The sequence below is a fragment of the Bos mutus genome, chromosome 1 (genome assembly GCF_027580195.1).
Source record: "Bos mutus isolate GX-2022 chromosome 1, NWIPB_WYAK_1.1, whole genome shotgun sequence".
Lineage (NCBI taxonomy): Eukaryota > Metazoa > Chordata > Mammalia > Artiodactyla > Bovidae > Bos > Bos mutus.
In genome coordinates, this window is record NC_091617.1 from 81,464,227 (window position 1) to 81,478,578 (window position 14,352).

The window sequence follows — 14,352 nt, forward strand, 5'->3', positions numbered from 1 at the left end:
AGAGTCACTCATGCACATCAAAATTACTATACCTTTTCCTTTGAATCCATGGAGAAAAGATCAAAAGAAAGAGAAAAGCAAGAAATCAGTTCAAAAGTTCAGAGAAAAGACAGGTAAGATTTCAAGAGTATAAGTGGTAAACTTTACTTACCTGTGAGAATGATACTAAATGTGATTAAATGATATGTCTAGCATTTATATTTAGGTATTGGTTATGGAAATAGAAAAAATTCATAATATCCAAATTTTAGCATAGTAAATCCAAGTCCATTAAATTTGATAAAACAATTTCAAAAAGATAATCCATTAAGGTATACTAACAACTCAAAAAAATGAAAGACTAAAGGGCCTTAGGATAGGGATATATCTCTAGTAAGAGTCAGATTTTTGAGATCCTATAATTAGGTAAGAACCAAGATACATAACAAATACCACATACCTTTACTTCCTTAAGAATAGGAATTCTACATCGTGCTTAAGAAACTTACAATGATTACTATTCTAATGACCCAGGCCTTCATTCCAAAGAGACTCTAATGGTACTTAAACAAGTTCTTCCTGCTGCACTTTTTCCTATGATCAACAAAGATGTTTAAAAGATCAGATTTAACCCAGACCTCAAATCTAGACACTTCTTAGCATTATTACTCTGCCATTTGTTCCTGACTTTCAAGCAAATTTTAATCCATTTGTTAAAACTCATTGTCCAGATATCTGATTCCTACAAAAATAATGAGTAAAATTTACTAACTGCATGATTAAAAATCCAAACCATAACTAGAATGTTATGATTCTTTCTCAAAATGCTCATTATGGCATACTTTCTTTTTCATGAGACTTTAATGAAAGATTACTGTTTCATCAAATCCACAAGAAAGTTGCTTGGGTCTATAAAAAATCAGAAAGCAGCCCCAAGGAAATTGAGACAGCAATGAAAGACACTGTACTGTTCTCCCCTGTTAGTTTTTTATTTTAAAAGACTTCATTTTAATTTGTTGCAGTGAATTCTACATGGGTTTGATTATAAGCAGCCACATATTCTTAGAACCTTGGGGGATAAGGAAGAGATATTAAAGCAGATAGAGTTGAGAGTGAGTACTGGTAAGGGGGAACAAAAATAAGCATGTTCTGCTGATAGATAAACATATGCATTATAGTCTATCCTTGTTCATCTTAGTTCTTGCGTTCTTTCCTTCTTGTATCTTGGAATTCGCCTCCATTTCTCTCAGAACAGGTGAACAACTTGGAGGAGTGGAAACATACTAATCTTGGGATTCAGTATACTTTGATTTTGAATTTGGCTTTGTACATGTCACTTAACCTCTCTCCAGTTCTCAAACACCTCATATGTAAATAAGGTGACTAACTAAAAGTCCTTTCAATATTCTTTCCCAAAATTCTATCAATCTAATACCAACCCTGCCCTCATAGGAAAACAAGCATTCTTATACCTGATAGGAGAGCAAGTTGGTAAAACTTTCTAGGAGGCAGTTAGGCAATATACATCAGAAACATTTAAAATGTTCATACCCTGACATAAGCTAGTCCACTTTTAGGAATTTGTCTGAAAGAAGTAATCATGTGCACAGAAAACTGCAGTTACAAAGATGGTCATCACTCTATTTTTTTGTTTAGAAACAACCTAAATGTCTTATAGAAGAAAATGATTGATTAAATGGTGAATCCATTTAACAGGATACATGTAGCCATTAAAAATGATGTTACACAGAAACAGACTCACACAGAAAACAAACTAATGGTTACTAAAGGAGAGGGATAAATTAATAGATACAAACCACTATATATAAAATAGATAAACAACACAATCCTGTATATCACAGGGAACTATATTCAATATCCTGTAATAAACCACAATGGAAAAGAATATGAAAAAGAATATATATGTGTGTGTGTGTGGGTGGGCATGTGTATATATATACACACACATGAACTGTATCACTTTGATGTACACCAGAAACTAAACACAACACTGTAAATCAACCATACTTAAATTTAAAACAAAAAAGCTGATAAAACAGGAAAAAAGATACTACACATGATTTTAATAATTATATAGAAAAATGTTCATTATAATGAAAAAGCAGGTTACAAATTAACATGATCCAATTTGGAGAGTGCACATATGTATACACATATGTACAGGACAAAAGATTTCAAGGTCATATAGAAATGTTAGGAATTATTTCTGGATGGCAGATTTTGGTGTATCTTCAATTTTTTGCTCATCTAAATTTATTATGAACACATATTATGGAATAAGAGAAATAATTAAAGAATCAATTCTAAAGTTCTCTCTAGAGAATTGTATTTTTTGTTTCCATTCTTCTCATCCCCAGACAATACTTTGTATCCATCACCTGTGAAAAGACTAGATGTTAAAATCACATGATGAACAGGCTTCTGGTATAATGGAAAACTTGGAAGTCAAATTATTCAAAAACAAGGGAAAATTACTAGTTATTCAATCATGATAAAGATGCAAGGACCACAAAGATCAAATTATGGTTCTGCTATTAAAGTGTTCCCAGGTATTCCATAAATAATATTCTGTAGCATCCTTACTAAAATACAGTGTCATCCGGAATTCCATTTGAGAGAGTTCCAAAAGCTTTAAAATCAGTGAGAACACTAAAAATGACAGGAAAACATTTTCTAGTAGTATTTAAACAGAACAAAATGTTTTGCTCATAGTTTGGGGGCAAAAGCAAAGAAAGATGAAAATCAGAGTTATTTAGTCTCACGGAGGAAAAAAAAATGAAAAAAAAAACTTAGGATTATCACGTACCATAAAAATAAAACTAACGAAGTTCTCATCTCAACCCAAAAAATAAAGTGATTATAGGCTAAAAAACTTTCAGTTTAGAGGGATTTACAATGTAAATGAAAAAACCTTACTATCAGTTAAGAGTTACTGAAAATTACTGAGAAAGCCTGGAAATCTTTCCCTGACGATCTTTTCAAATACTTACTACTCAGATATAATTTAGAATAAAAAAATTACCACCACCACAAACCAGAGGCAGACAAAATGACAAACCCTGTTGCTCTCAACTTTACATTCTTTTTGTCTAGGTCTGCAGAGAGTCAAATGGTGTATGGTATGATATAATAGCTTATAAATTCATAAAGAAGAAAATTAACTTGCAATGAGCAACAAAATGAAGCTGAGTCAAGCACTTTTTAACTATAAAAATGCTGACTGCTACTCTTCAAGTTTTTCTGGCATTTTTCAGAAAAATAAAGTTTACTATAAAAACTGTGATTAAGAGATATTATCTTTTAAAAAACTCAAATACTTAATATTTAAAATAAGCAGCTAGAAAATTTACCAAATATTAAGGCCAATCCATGAGATGTACCCACTGCTATCAAACTGGATACTGCCTGAGAACAAAAGAGAAGATTATATTTTAAAACATTATATCAAGGATCTTGAAATAATCAGAATTAAATTTGTTGGTCTTCTTTCCTCTAGACACCAGATAACACACCAACTATTATAAATAAGGAAAATTTCATCTAGGAGGCAAAATGCAAGATAAAACTCAGAACATCTTATTTCTTGGCATCCCTCTAAATTTATTCTAAGGGTAACAATACTAAAATATCATATGTTCAACATTATAGGCAAAAACATGCCACTTAACTTCCTCTAAAGCAATTTAAAATAAAAAAAGTTCAAGTTTCCAGACAAAGTAAAGGCACTTATGCTACCTAACCAAGAGCCTCCTATGAGGTGTGGGAAAAGAACAGGAAAGACCTTCCCCAGCTCATTCACAAGAGCCAAAAGGCGCCAGAAATACTCAAAACTCAGCCCACTTCCCTCACCAATTGACTGACTAATAAGAGAGCTACAGGAGGCAGCTGGAAATAGTTGAAAATAGAAAAGAGGGCACTAGTGTGCTTTCAATATCCCCCAGTTCTCTATAATCACCCCCACAGATTTACTATTTGGCAAGCTTGGCAATGGAGTTCAGAGCTGTTAAATGTACTATTTACCACAAAGTGATTTTACCGAACACTGTTTCCACTCCCTATAACCAAAAGGAGGTCAAGTCACAGAAGGAGCAAATGTACTGGGCAGGATAGTACCACATAAAATAAATCTGGAAATGGGCTAATCAGTATCCATTATATGCATCTCAAAAAACAAAACTGAAGAGTAACAATACACTAGAAAGAGAATATTCAACACGACTAAATTTTAAATGATTACTGGCAGTAAATGACATATGAATTTATCCTCGTAAAATGTATGTAATAACTGAGTATCAGAAGAATAAATCTAAGAAAACCTGGTAATAGAAAGGTTACTTTTAAAAGATTAAAGTATACTTACAATTGCTGTAGGCAAGCCAGCATCTACTTTGTCCTAAATAAAATTTAAAAAAAAAGTATTTGAAAAGATATTTCCACTTTTAAACAAAAAAATGGTATAAGGCCCTCTCTTTACATATATGATTCAGACAAGAGGGGGAACCATCACTTTTGCCCCCAGCTACAGAATTTTAGCACTGATGTTACAGCTTAGGATAGTGACTCTCAAAAGTCAAGGAGCATCAGAATCACCTGGAATATCTGTTAAAATGCAGATCCCTAGCTACACTGCTAGAACTAGATTTCAAGTCAGTAGGTCTGGGATAGTGCCCAGGAATCTGCTTTTTCTTAGGAAATTTTTATGCAATGGACACATTTTACAAAATCACTATCTTAAGGTATCTCCATTATCTTAGGTGATCATAAAATGATAAATACACTTTAAAGTTAATTTGAGTCGATTTTAAATATAATCCCACGTCATATTACTTTGAGGAGGATTCCAAAACAACAAAGTTCACAACTCCAAAAGTTTCATCTCTCCTAAGTGTTCTCCAGGCATAGACTACAAGGCTATGATGGTCAACACCACAGGAAGCCCTAATAACATCACTATCCACATGGCTGAAGGCATTACTAAACAGCCATTCAGAGGAGATACCCCAAAATATAACTAGCTTTACATGTTAATAAACCAACCATCACAGAAAAGCATACAATTTAAATTGAGCTGGTAATCCAAAATTAGAAAAACAAAGTATGAAGACTGTCACAAGAAAAGCAGTTTTCATTTTAACATACCAAAGGAGCTCAGCCATGGCAATGAAATAAGAACAGAATGCAAACACTCTGGGATTTATTAGAATTTTTCCCTCCTCTTCAAGAGAAAAGAGAAACCCTTTTAAATAACAGATTTATCTAATCATTGTTCAATGTCTGAGTTTTAGTTCAGTCTCCATTATTCAAAATATTTTTAAAACTGCACAGGTGGGTCAAATGACTGTTCTGGTTCATCTTGATTTTGAAAGGAATGAATTTCATCACCTACATAAGGATTAAATTCAGAAAACGTCATGGAAATGTAATCCTCAACAGGTGGTTCCCATTCTAGCAAATATGAGTTACTCTCCACCTAAAAGAGGAAGGACAATTGCCCAGGTTTCCCCCATTGCTTGCCTATCTCTCTATTTAAATTGACTTCATGATATATGAGCTGGGCCGGGGTATACCAAATGCCGAGAGAGAACACTTTTTCCTTTTTTTTTTCACTTTTTCCTTTTTTGTTGTTTTTGGGGTTTTTTTGTTTGTTTGTTCTGGTTTTTTTGCAAGGGGCAGGGAGGGTGGTCTGCAACAAGAGCTTTCACTGATAAACCTAAAACTTACAATGTGGCTATGGTGTCATGATCCACTTCTCTATCAATCTCTTACCCTCATAAAAAATAAAACTTTGTCCAAACTGAATATGCAAAACACTAATTAAACTCCATGAAAAGAACATAAAAACATATCAAAGTTCCTGGGATATGAATCACGATTCATATCAACATCATTATTATTACTATTACTTATATAATCTATATATTTGAATTCAGAAAACCAAAACCGAAAGACTACGTAAAACTATAAGCCTTGAGGCCAAAGGAAAATTTGATAAACATACCAGAATCAGCATCTATTGTCTTAATGGACTATTAAATATTTTTGTACTAATCCAGTGCTCCAAACCATTTTCAAAACAGACACAGATACTCTGTTCCAGCCATTACACACTGGCCACTTTCACCAATACCACCCCCATTTCACAACAAAAGCAGCACTAGACTTGGAGCCAAAAACCCCTAAATTTGAGTAATTGCTCTGCTATCTCCTAACCCAATGATGTAAGACAAGTTAATATCACCTCTGAGTCTGTCTTCTCATTTGTAAAATAGGATACGGCTTTCCCTACTTTCAAAGTTGTGAGAGTATATGAAGTAAGGTACATGAAAAGACTTTTGTGAATTATAAAAACATCACTCAGTTGTAAAAGATTCTGATCAATCATTCCTCCATATGAAAACACTAAAAAAAAAAAATCGCTCTACCTCAACCAAATACACAAGATGGCAACTAAACTGAAAAGGAATTTAAAGAAAAGGCAGATAGTGTTTCTTTTAGGCTTGCTGCCATATTTCATTTAGGCACACCCGAGACTCCGGGCAGACCTTTATTTCATGGCTGCACTAATTTCTATGTCAAGATGTGTAGCTATGTCTTATGAGTCAAAAATAATCACACAAAACCCATGAAAGCCAGATTCTGTTTTTCTTAAGCCTTGGGCCAAGAGAAGTGCTGTGCTTTGTTTTATGCTCATTCCTGCTTCATTATGCCATTGCAGGTTATAAAGCTGGGGGAAGAGAACAAAATACTTACAGCTGCAGACACTATCTGGGCAGAAATTCCCTTCAAAAGTGAATGTCGCATAACTGATCCATGGAGTGAAAAAGAATCAGGTAATTTCTTCTTTCTTTAAGGAAAAAAAAAAAGGAAAACGTTTAAGAACAGAAAATAAAAACTGAAAAGGCAAGGTCTTTAAAGCTTTGAAAGAAGAAAAAGTAAATAAAAACAAGAAAAGCAGAAAGCAATAATGTATTAATTTGTTAGCTCTGTTTTCTGAAGAGGTATAAAGTCTAACAGTCTCACATTAAAATGTTATACTAAATTCACCCTGAAACTCAGAGAAGCACAGCAGGAAAATGAATAAAGCCACCATCTCTTCTTCACAGATTCAACCTATTCCTTGCTCACCTTAATAACTACAGCGAAAGGCTCTGCTACTCATCAGAAGGTTGCCTATAGAGAAGCCCTGCTTACAGGTTTATATCACCTCTACCTGCCTTCCACCTTTGCAACCATTCTTGCCCTACTGTTGTCTGTAACGACCCTCTCATTTTCCCAACCAACTGCCTCAAATTTCCGACTCATTACTCATTCTCTGATGCTCCTACTAACAGCTCCTTTCACTTACCCTACTCATCACTGTACAAAAAATACTTCTTTAAGCTTTTACCAAACACTGAACACCTACTCCCACCTGGCTTTCATGACTAAAAGTATGTTCTGGGGATACAAATATAAAAAGCTCATAGTTTCCACTCTCGAGGATCTCATAGCCTAGCTAGAGGGACTAATGAGTAACTCACTCAAATTAACGGATAAATGTTAGAAAAGAAAAATGAATAAAGCATGATAGAAACAAAATAAAGACTTTAATCCTGTTTATTAAGGGGATATCAGGGACAGTTATAGAAAAGAGAAGACATCTGATCTGACCTTGATGGATAACTAGGAGTCTGTCGGACCAAAAAAAAGCACAAGCAAAAATATGAAGATGTAATGGTGTACAGTGTGTGTGGGGAGTGTGAGTACACAAAAGGCATGGGCCAGGAGGCAGATGTGGGAGTGCTCTGCATTTACGTCAAAATAGTAAGCAGGCTTCAGACTGACACTATGCAAAGCAGTTCGGACATTACAATGTGGGCAAAAAGATGACACCACAGCTTTTAAGCAGGTAAATGACCAAACGATCAAAAACACTTAAGTACTGGGATTCCATACAAATTTCAGGACTGCTTTTCTGTGAAAAATGTCACTGAGATTCTGATAGGGACTGACCCAAATCTATACATAGGCAGGAGTAGTATGAACATTTTAATTAATCCATGAACATGGAAAGCTTTCCATCCATTTGTTTTCTTTAATTTACCAATGTCTTTATCTTTCAATGTACAACTCTTTCACCTCCTTGTTCCAAAACGTCTTCCTAACTACTTCATTGCTTTTGATGCTGCTGTAAATGTGATTTTTATTATTTTTTATATATTTCATTGTTAGTTTATAGAAACACAACTGATCTCTATCAGCCAAAGTAATCTTAAGAAAAAAGTACAAAGCTGGAGGCATCACACCTTCTGATTTCCAACTATATTATAAGCTACAGTAACCAAAACAGTATGGTACTAACATTAAAAAAGACAAAGATCAATGACCAGAATAGAGAGCACAGAAATAACCACTTGCATATACAGTCAACTAACATTTGACAAAGGAGCCAAGAACACTCAGTGAGGAGAGAATATTCTTTTCAACAAATGGTGCTAGGAAAACTGGGTAATCACATGCAGAAGAAGGAAATCATCCCTCTGTCTTATACCACTCACAAAGATTAAACGGATTAAAGACTTAAACATAAGACTTCAAACCACAAAACTCCTAGGAAAAAGCAAACAGAAAAGCCCCTGACAGTAGTACTGGCATAGATTTTTTTAGTTATGTACGACACCAAAAGCACAAGCAACAAAAGTGGATATACATATGCTATATATAAGTATATATAAATAAATAGGACTGTATCAAACTAAAAAGCCTCTGCACAGCTAAAGAAGCAATCAAAACATAAAAGGCAACTATGGAACACGGAAAAATATCTGCAAACCCTTAACCCCATAATAACCAATATATAAAAAGAACTCTTATAACTCGGGAGCAAGAAAACCAACGGGCAGAGGACCTAAATAGGTATTTTTCCAAGGAAGACATACAGATGGCCAATAGGTCCATGAAAAGGTGCTCAACATCACTAATTTTCAGGGAAATGCAAATGAAAACCACAATGAGATACCACCTCATACCCATTAGTATGGCTATTATCAAAACAACAAAAGATAAGTGTTGGTGGGGATCCAAATAAAAAGGAATCCCTGGCCACTGTTGGTAGGGATGTAAATGGTGCAGCCACTATGGAAAATAGCATGGAGGTCCCTCAAAAAATTAAAAATAGAACTACCATGTGATCCAGCAATCCCACTTCTGGGTTGTATACCCAAAAGAAACAAAATCACTACCTTTTAAAAAGCAACTCATAGAAACAGAGACTAGAATAGTGATATCCAGGGCCTGGGGGAAATACAGAGATTCTAGTCAAAGGATATAGACTTACAGTTTTTAGATGAATAAGTTCTGGAGATCTAATGTACAGGGTGATGACTATCGTTAACAACACTTATATACTTGAAAGTTACTAAGAAAGTAGATCTTAGATTTTCTGACTCCAGAAAAAAATTGTAATTATGTGAGGTGATAAAGGTATTAAGTAACCTTTCTGCGCTAATCATTTCATAATATACATATATCAAAGAATTATACTATATACATTAAATCTACACAGTACTGTATGTCAATTATATCTCAATAAAGCAGAACAAAGTTTAGTTGTAGAAGAAACTGACGAACAAGTTAATATACCCAGCCATGGCCCCTATTTCACAAGAGTTGACAACCTAAAGAATACAGCCCTGATACAGGCAAAATTTAAGAAGTTGAAGAAAAATACACCGACAAGTTATCAACATTAAAGTTACACATGAATTCAATAAAACATTTACATTATGCTTCCTCCACTTCTTTTTCCTTTTCATGTGCTCTCCAAGAATGTGGAAGGTGAAAGCAGCCAAAATGAAGCTATTTAGGGTTAGAAGTCTTTTTCCCAAATCTTAATCATCTTTGCAACTCTCCTCTGAACCCATTCCAAGGGAATGAAGAAATGCTGGAGCTGTCCTTAGACGGCGGGAGGAAGGTGGTGGAGGAAGGAGTGGAGGGAACAGAAGGCTGGTGAGGTGATTCCCACCACCTTTCCCACACATCTCCACATTTCCACCATGGACACTGCTCCAGGTCTGATGTGTGCACCCTCTAAAGGCTCTCCTGCTTCTGGGACTCCCTGGCTATATTTAGCTTCCTACTGGGGGCTTCCCAGGTGGGGCTAGTGGTAAAGCACCTGCCTGCCAATACAGGAGATGATCCCTGAGTCAGGAAAGATCCCTGGAGTAGGAAATGGCATGGCACTCCAGTATTCTTCCCTGAAAATTCCATGGACAGAGGAGCCTGGTGGGCTACAGTCCATGGGGCTGCAAAGAGTTGGACACAACTGAGTGACTGAGCACACACCCTGGAGGTGCAGAAGACTGACAGAGTATCCACCTTCTTATGCTCTCAACAGTATCAAAATCTTCAGGGTCTAACAAGCATTTTATTTCCACCTAAGTGCAATGGCACCCCACTCCAGTACTCCTGCCTGGAAAATCCCATGGATGGAGGAGCCTGGTGGGCTGCAGTCCATGGAGTAGCTACGAGTCGGACACGACTGAGCGACCTCACTTTCACTTTTCATTTTCACGCATTGGAGAAGGAAATGGCAACCCACTCCAGTGTTCTTGCCTGAGAATCCCAGGGACGGGGGAGCCTGGTGGGCTGCCATCTATGGGGTCGCACAGAGTCAGACACGACTGAAGTGACTTAGCAGCAGCAGCAGCAAGTGGCCTTCTACTTTCCATGCAGGGCTTCAGCAGACCATATCATATACAAGTGTGATTTAAACGAATACTTAACAGAGAGCCAGAAATAAACCCTACACCTACAGTCAATTAATCTTCGACAAAGAAGGCAAGAATATAAAATGAGGGGGAAAAAGTCTCTTTAGCTTAGTGGTGCTGGAAAAGTTGAACAGACGTATATAAAGCAATAAAGGTAGAACACACCTTTTCATCATGCACAAAAATAAACTCGAAATGGCTTAAAGACTTAAACATAAGCCATGACACCATAAAACTCCTAGAAGAGAACATAGGCAGAACATTCTATGGCATAAATCGTACCAATGTTTTCTTTGGTCAGTCTCCCAAGGCAAAAGAAATAAAAACAAAAATAAACAAATGGGACATAATCAAATGTACAAGCTTTTTGTAGAGCAAAGGAAACCTTAAACAAAATGAAAAGACAACCTACAGAATGGGAGAAAATATTGGCAAACAATACACCCAACAAGGGTTTAATTTCCAAAATATATAAACAGCTCATACAACTCAACAACAAGAAAAACCAATCGAAAAATGGACAGAAAACCTAAACAGACATTTCTCCAAAGACAAACAGATGGCCAACAAACGCATGAAAAGAGGCTCAACATCACTATTAGAGAAATGGAAACCAAAACCACAATGAGGTACTACTTCACACCAGTCATTAAAAAGTCAGAATGGCCATCATTAAAAAGTCTACCAGTGTTGGAGAGGGTATAGAGAGCAGAGAATGCTCCTGCACTGTTACTGGGAATGAAAGCTGGTACAGCCACTGTGGAAAACAGTAGGAAGGTTCCTCAGAAAACTAAAAATAGAATTACCATATGATCCAGCAATCCCATTTTGGGGCATATAGCCAGACAAAACTATAATTCAAAAAGACACACACATCCCTATGTTCATAGCAGCACTACTCACAAGACCCAAGACATGGAAACAACCTAAATGTCCACTGACAGATGAACGGACAAAGACGTGGTACCTATATACACTGGATAAAAAAAAAAAAATAATGCCATTTGCAGCAACATGGACGCAACCAGAGATTATCATACCAAGTGAATTAAGTCAGAGAAAGAAAGACAAATACCAATATGATATCACCTTTATGTGGCATCTAAAATATGGTACAAATGAGAGCGGCCTGTGGGGCCCTGCCCCCTCGCCTGGGTCTGGGGGCCCGGCGAGACCGCGGGCGGGTGGGGGCAAAAAAAATAAATAAATAAAATAAAATATGGTACAAATGAATCTATGAAACAGAAAGAGACTCACAGACAAACAGATTTGTGGTTGCCAAGGGGATGGAAGGGTGGGGGAGGGACGGACTGGGAGAATTACATGAAGAATGGATAAACAACAAGGTCCTACTGTATAGAACAGGGAACTACATTCAATATCCCAGGATATTGGAAAAGAATATGAAAAAGAATATATATATATGTATAACTTAGTCACTCCTGCTATACAGCAGAAATCAACACAACTCTGTATATCAACTATACTTCAACTTTTAAAAAAAAAGAATACTTACCTTTTTAAGTTGGTCCTGTCACCACTATCTGAGCTTGCCACAGATGAAGTATCGTAAGAGTGAGAATCAATAGTATCAATGTTTAACAATGTAGGATCTTCAAGAACAAAAGATTCATCTTCATCATCAGTCTAAATTAGAAGAACATGGATACATTAATTCAAAAGTCCAAATACTCTCTAAGTCAAACAGGCATTAACGGGTTTCTCCAAAATAAACATATGCTTTCGCTGTTTTTCACCCCTTTTCCATGCATTGCTATTGACCAGAGAGGCACAGTACAGAATTAAATTTCAACTCTAGATCTCTCTCCCTACTTTTTTCACTCCAAAAAATTATTTCCTGTAGCTGAAAGAAGTAGGAGCAGTTATACAGATTATATTTTTAGTTGCCAAATATGTCTTCATATTCAAACCTGTCTAGGTGCTTTACTAGTTAACTAACAGCCAACAGCTGATTGAAGAAAATAAATACCACCTGACTATAAACAGCATGCCTTAATAACATGACAAACAGAAGAAAGGCATTCTGGGTTGGAAACAGCATGTGCAAACAGTGATTTCATAATATGGATTGTGCCAATGAAAAAGGAAGTAGTCTAAGATGAGCAGAGTATACAAGTAGGAGTTGGAGATGATCCTAGAAACATAAGCTGGGACCCACATCGTAAAAACCTTTATATTTCATTAAGCTAGGTGACAGGAGGTCCCACATTCACCACTGTATTCCTAGTGCCTAGTACAATGCCAGACACATAATCAGTACTCATTTACTTAATAAATTAATGTACTGCATACCACAGGCAGTTGGAAGACAAGGAGATCTCTAAGAAATTGACACATGATGAGAATTATGTTTAAGAAGATAAATGGGGTAGAATGAAGATGAATGAGAGTAGAGGGGAAGACTGGGGCAGGGAGACTAATAAGAACCAGGAAGAAGGCTACTGCAATTTCAAGGAAAGAGAGAAGAGTTCAGTCTAGAAATGCAGCCGAAGGGGTCAAGAGAAGGAATAAGGAGACATTACTGAGGTAAAATTAAAGATTCCTGCTTACCATTTAAACAGTGTTTTGCGGGGGGCAGAGGGGGTTAAGTTTAAGAAAGAAGTCAAAAAAGATTCCAAGGATTCTAGCTAGAGCAACTAGGCAAAAGGTAATACCGCTAATTGAGATAAGAATTATCTCAGCAGATAAAGCAAAATGAGTCTAGCTTCAAACAAGCTGATTCTAGGCAGCAGACATTAGAGAAAAAAGTTCTCATCACACCTTCGGTTTCAGCTGGACTACCTTCTCCCTTATTTCTATCCATGTTCTTAAGACAGCAGTCCACACTCCACTTTCTCGACCCATTACTGGCTACTGAGTACTACTCTTGAAGTTACCAGTCAAATCTGCCAGCCTATTTTCCTTTAGCATGCTACTGCCGCATATGCATCAAGTAATACCACTGGCTAAGCCTCACTCCTAGAAATTTTCTCTTCCCTTAGTTTCCAATACATCTATTTACTGTTCCTTCAACTTATGTGGCCTCTTCTATTAGTCATGTTCTCTACTTTCTCTTCAGCCCAACCTTTGAGTGATTTTGTTCCCCAGGATTACATTCTTGGCTCTTGGCTCTTCCTACTTCACAAACTTTCTATATGAACTAGCTAATCCACACCTATAGCTTCAAATACCATGACATGCTCAGGACTCCAAAATCTGTATCTTTAGTACCAACATTTCTCTTGAGGTTTAGGCCACATTTCCAACTGTTTTTCAGATATCTCCACATACACATGAGTGCTAAGAACAGGATGAAGGCTTGCAAGGAGTTACTGTGCTACTTGAGAGCTGTACAAGAATGGAAGGACAGCCCTAGGGAAAGGGAACGGAAACAACTCATAAATGAAATGCAGAACCAAGGTCTTAAGCAAGAGAGTCAGCCAGAATATTATTTGATTTTCTTAAACAGCCCAGGGATATAATTAAAGAAAATAGATTAGCTAAATTAAGCCAGGGTTGAGGGCTTACGGGATTAAGTGGGGGGAAAAAATGAAGAAGATAATTAAGGGTATCAGTGAGGCTGAATTTAAAATTACTAGCTTCA

General features: G+C 36.4%; 1 protein-coding gene across 2 annotated transcripts in view; it reads right to left on the reverse strand.

Annotated features, from left to right (window-relative positions):
* Positions 1 to 14,352, reverse strand: part of VPS8 (VPS8 subunit of CORVET complex) — a 295,718-nt gene that overhangs the window by 266,675 nt on the left and 14,691 nt on the right. For both annotated transcript variants that reach the window (XM_070372173.1, XM_070372165.1), the window contains exons 4-7: positions 12,265 to 12,395; positions 6,751 to 6,844; positions 4,361 to 4,393; positions 3,351 to 3,405 (exon numbers count right to left, since the gene is read on the reverse strand). In XM_070372173.1, the coding sequence (XP_070228274.1) occupies positions 3,351 to 3,405; positions 4,361 to 4,393; positions 6,751 to 6,844; positions 12,265 to 12,395 (313 nt within the window). The remainder of the gene's footprint in view (positions 1 to 3,350; positions 3,406 to 4,360; positions 4,394 to 6,750; positions 6,845 to 12,264; positions 12,396 to 14,352) is intronic.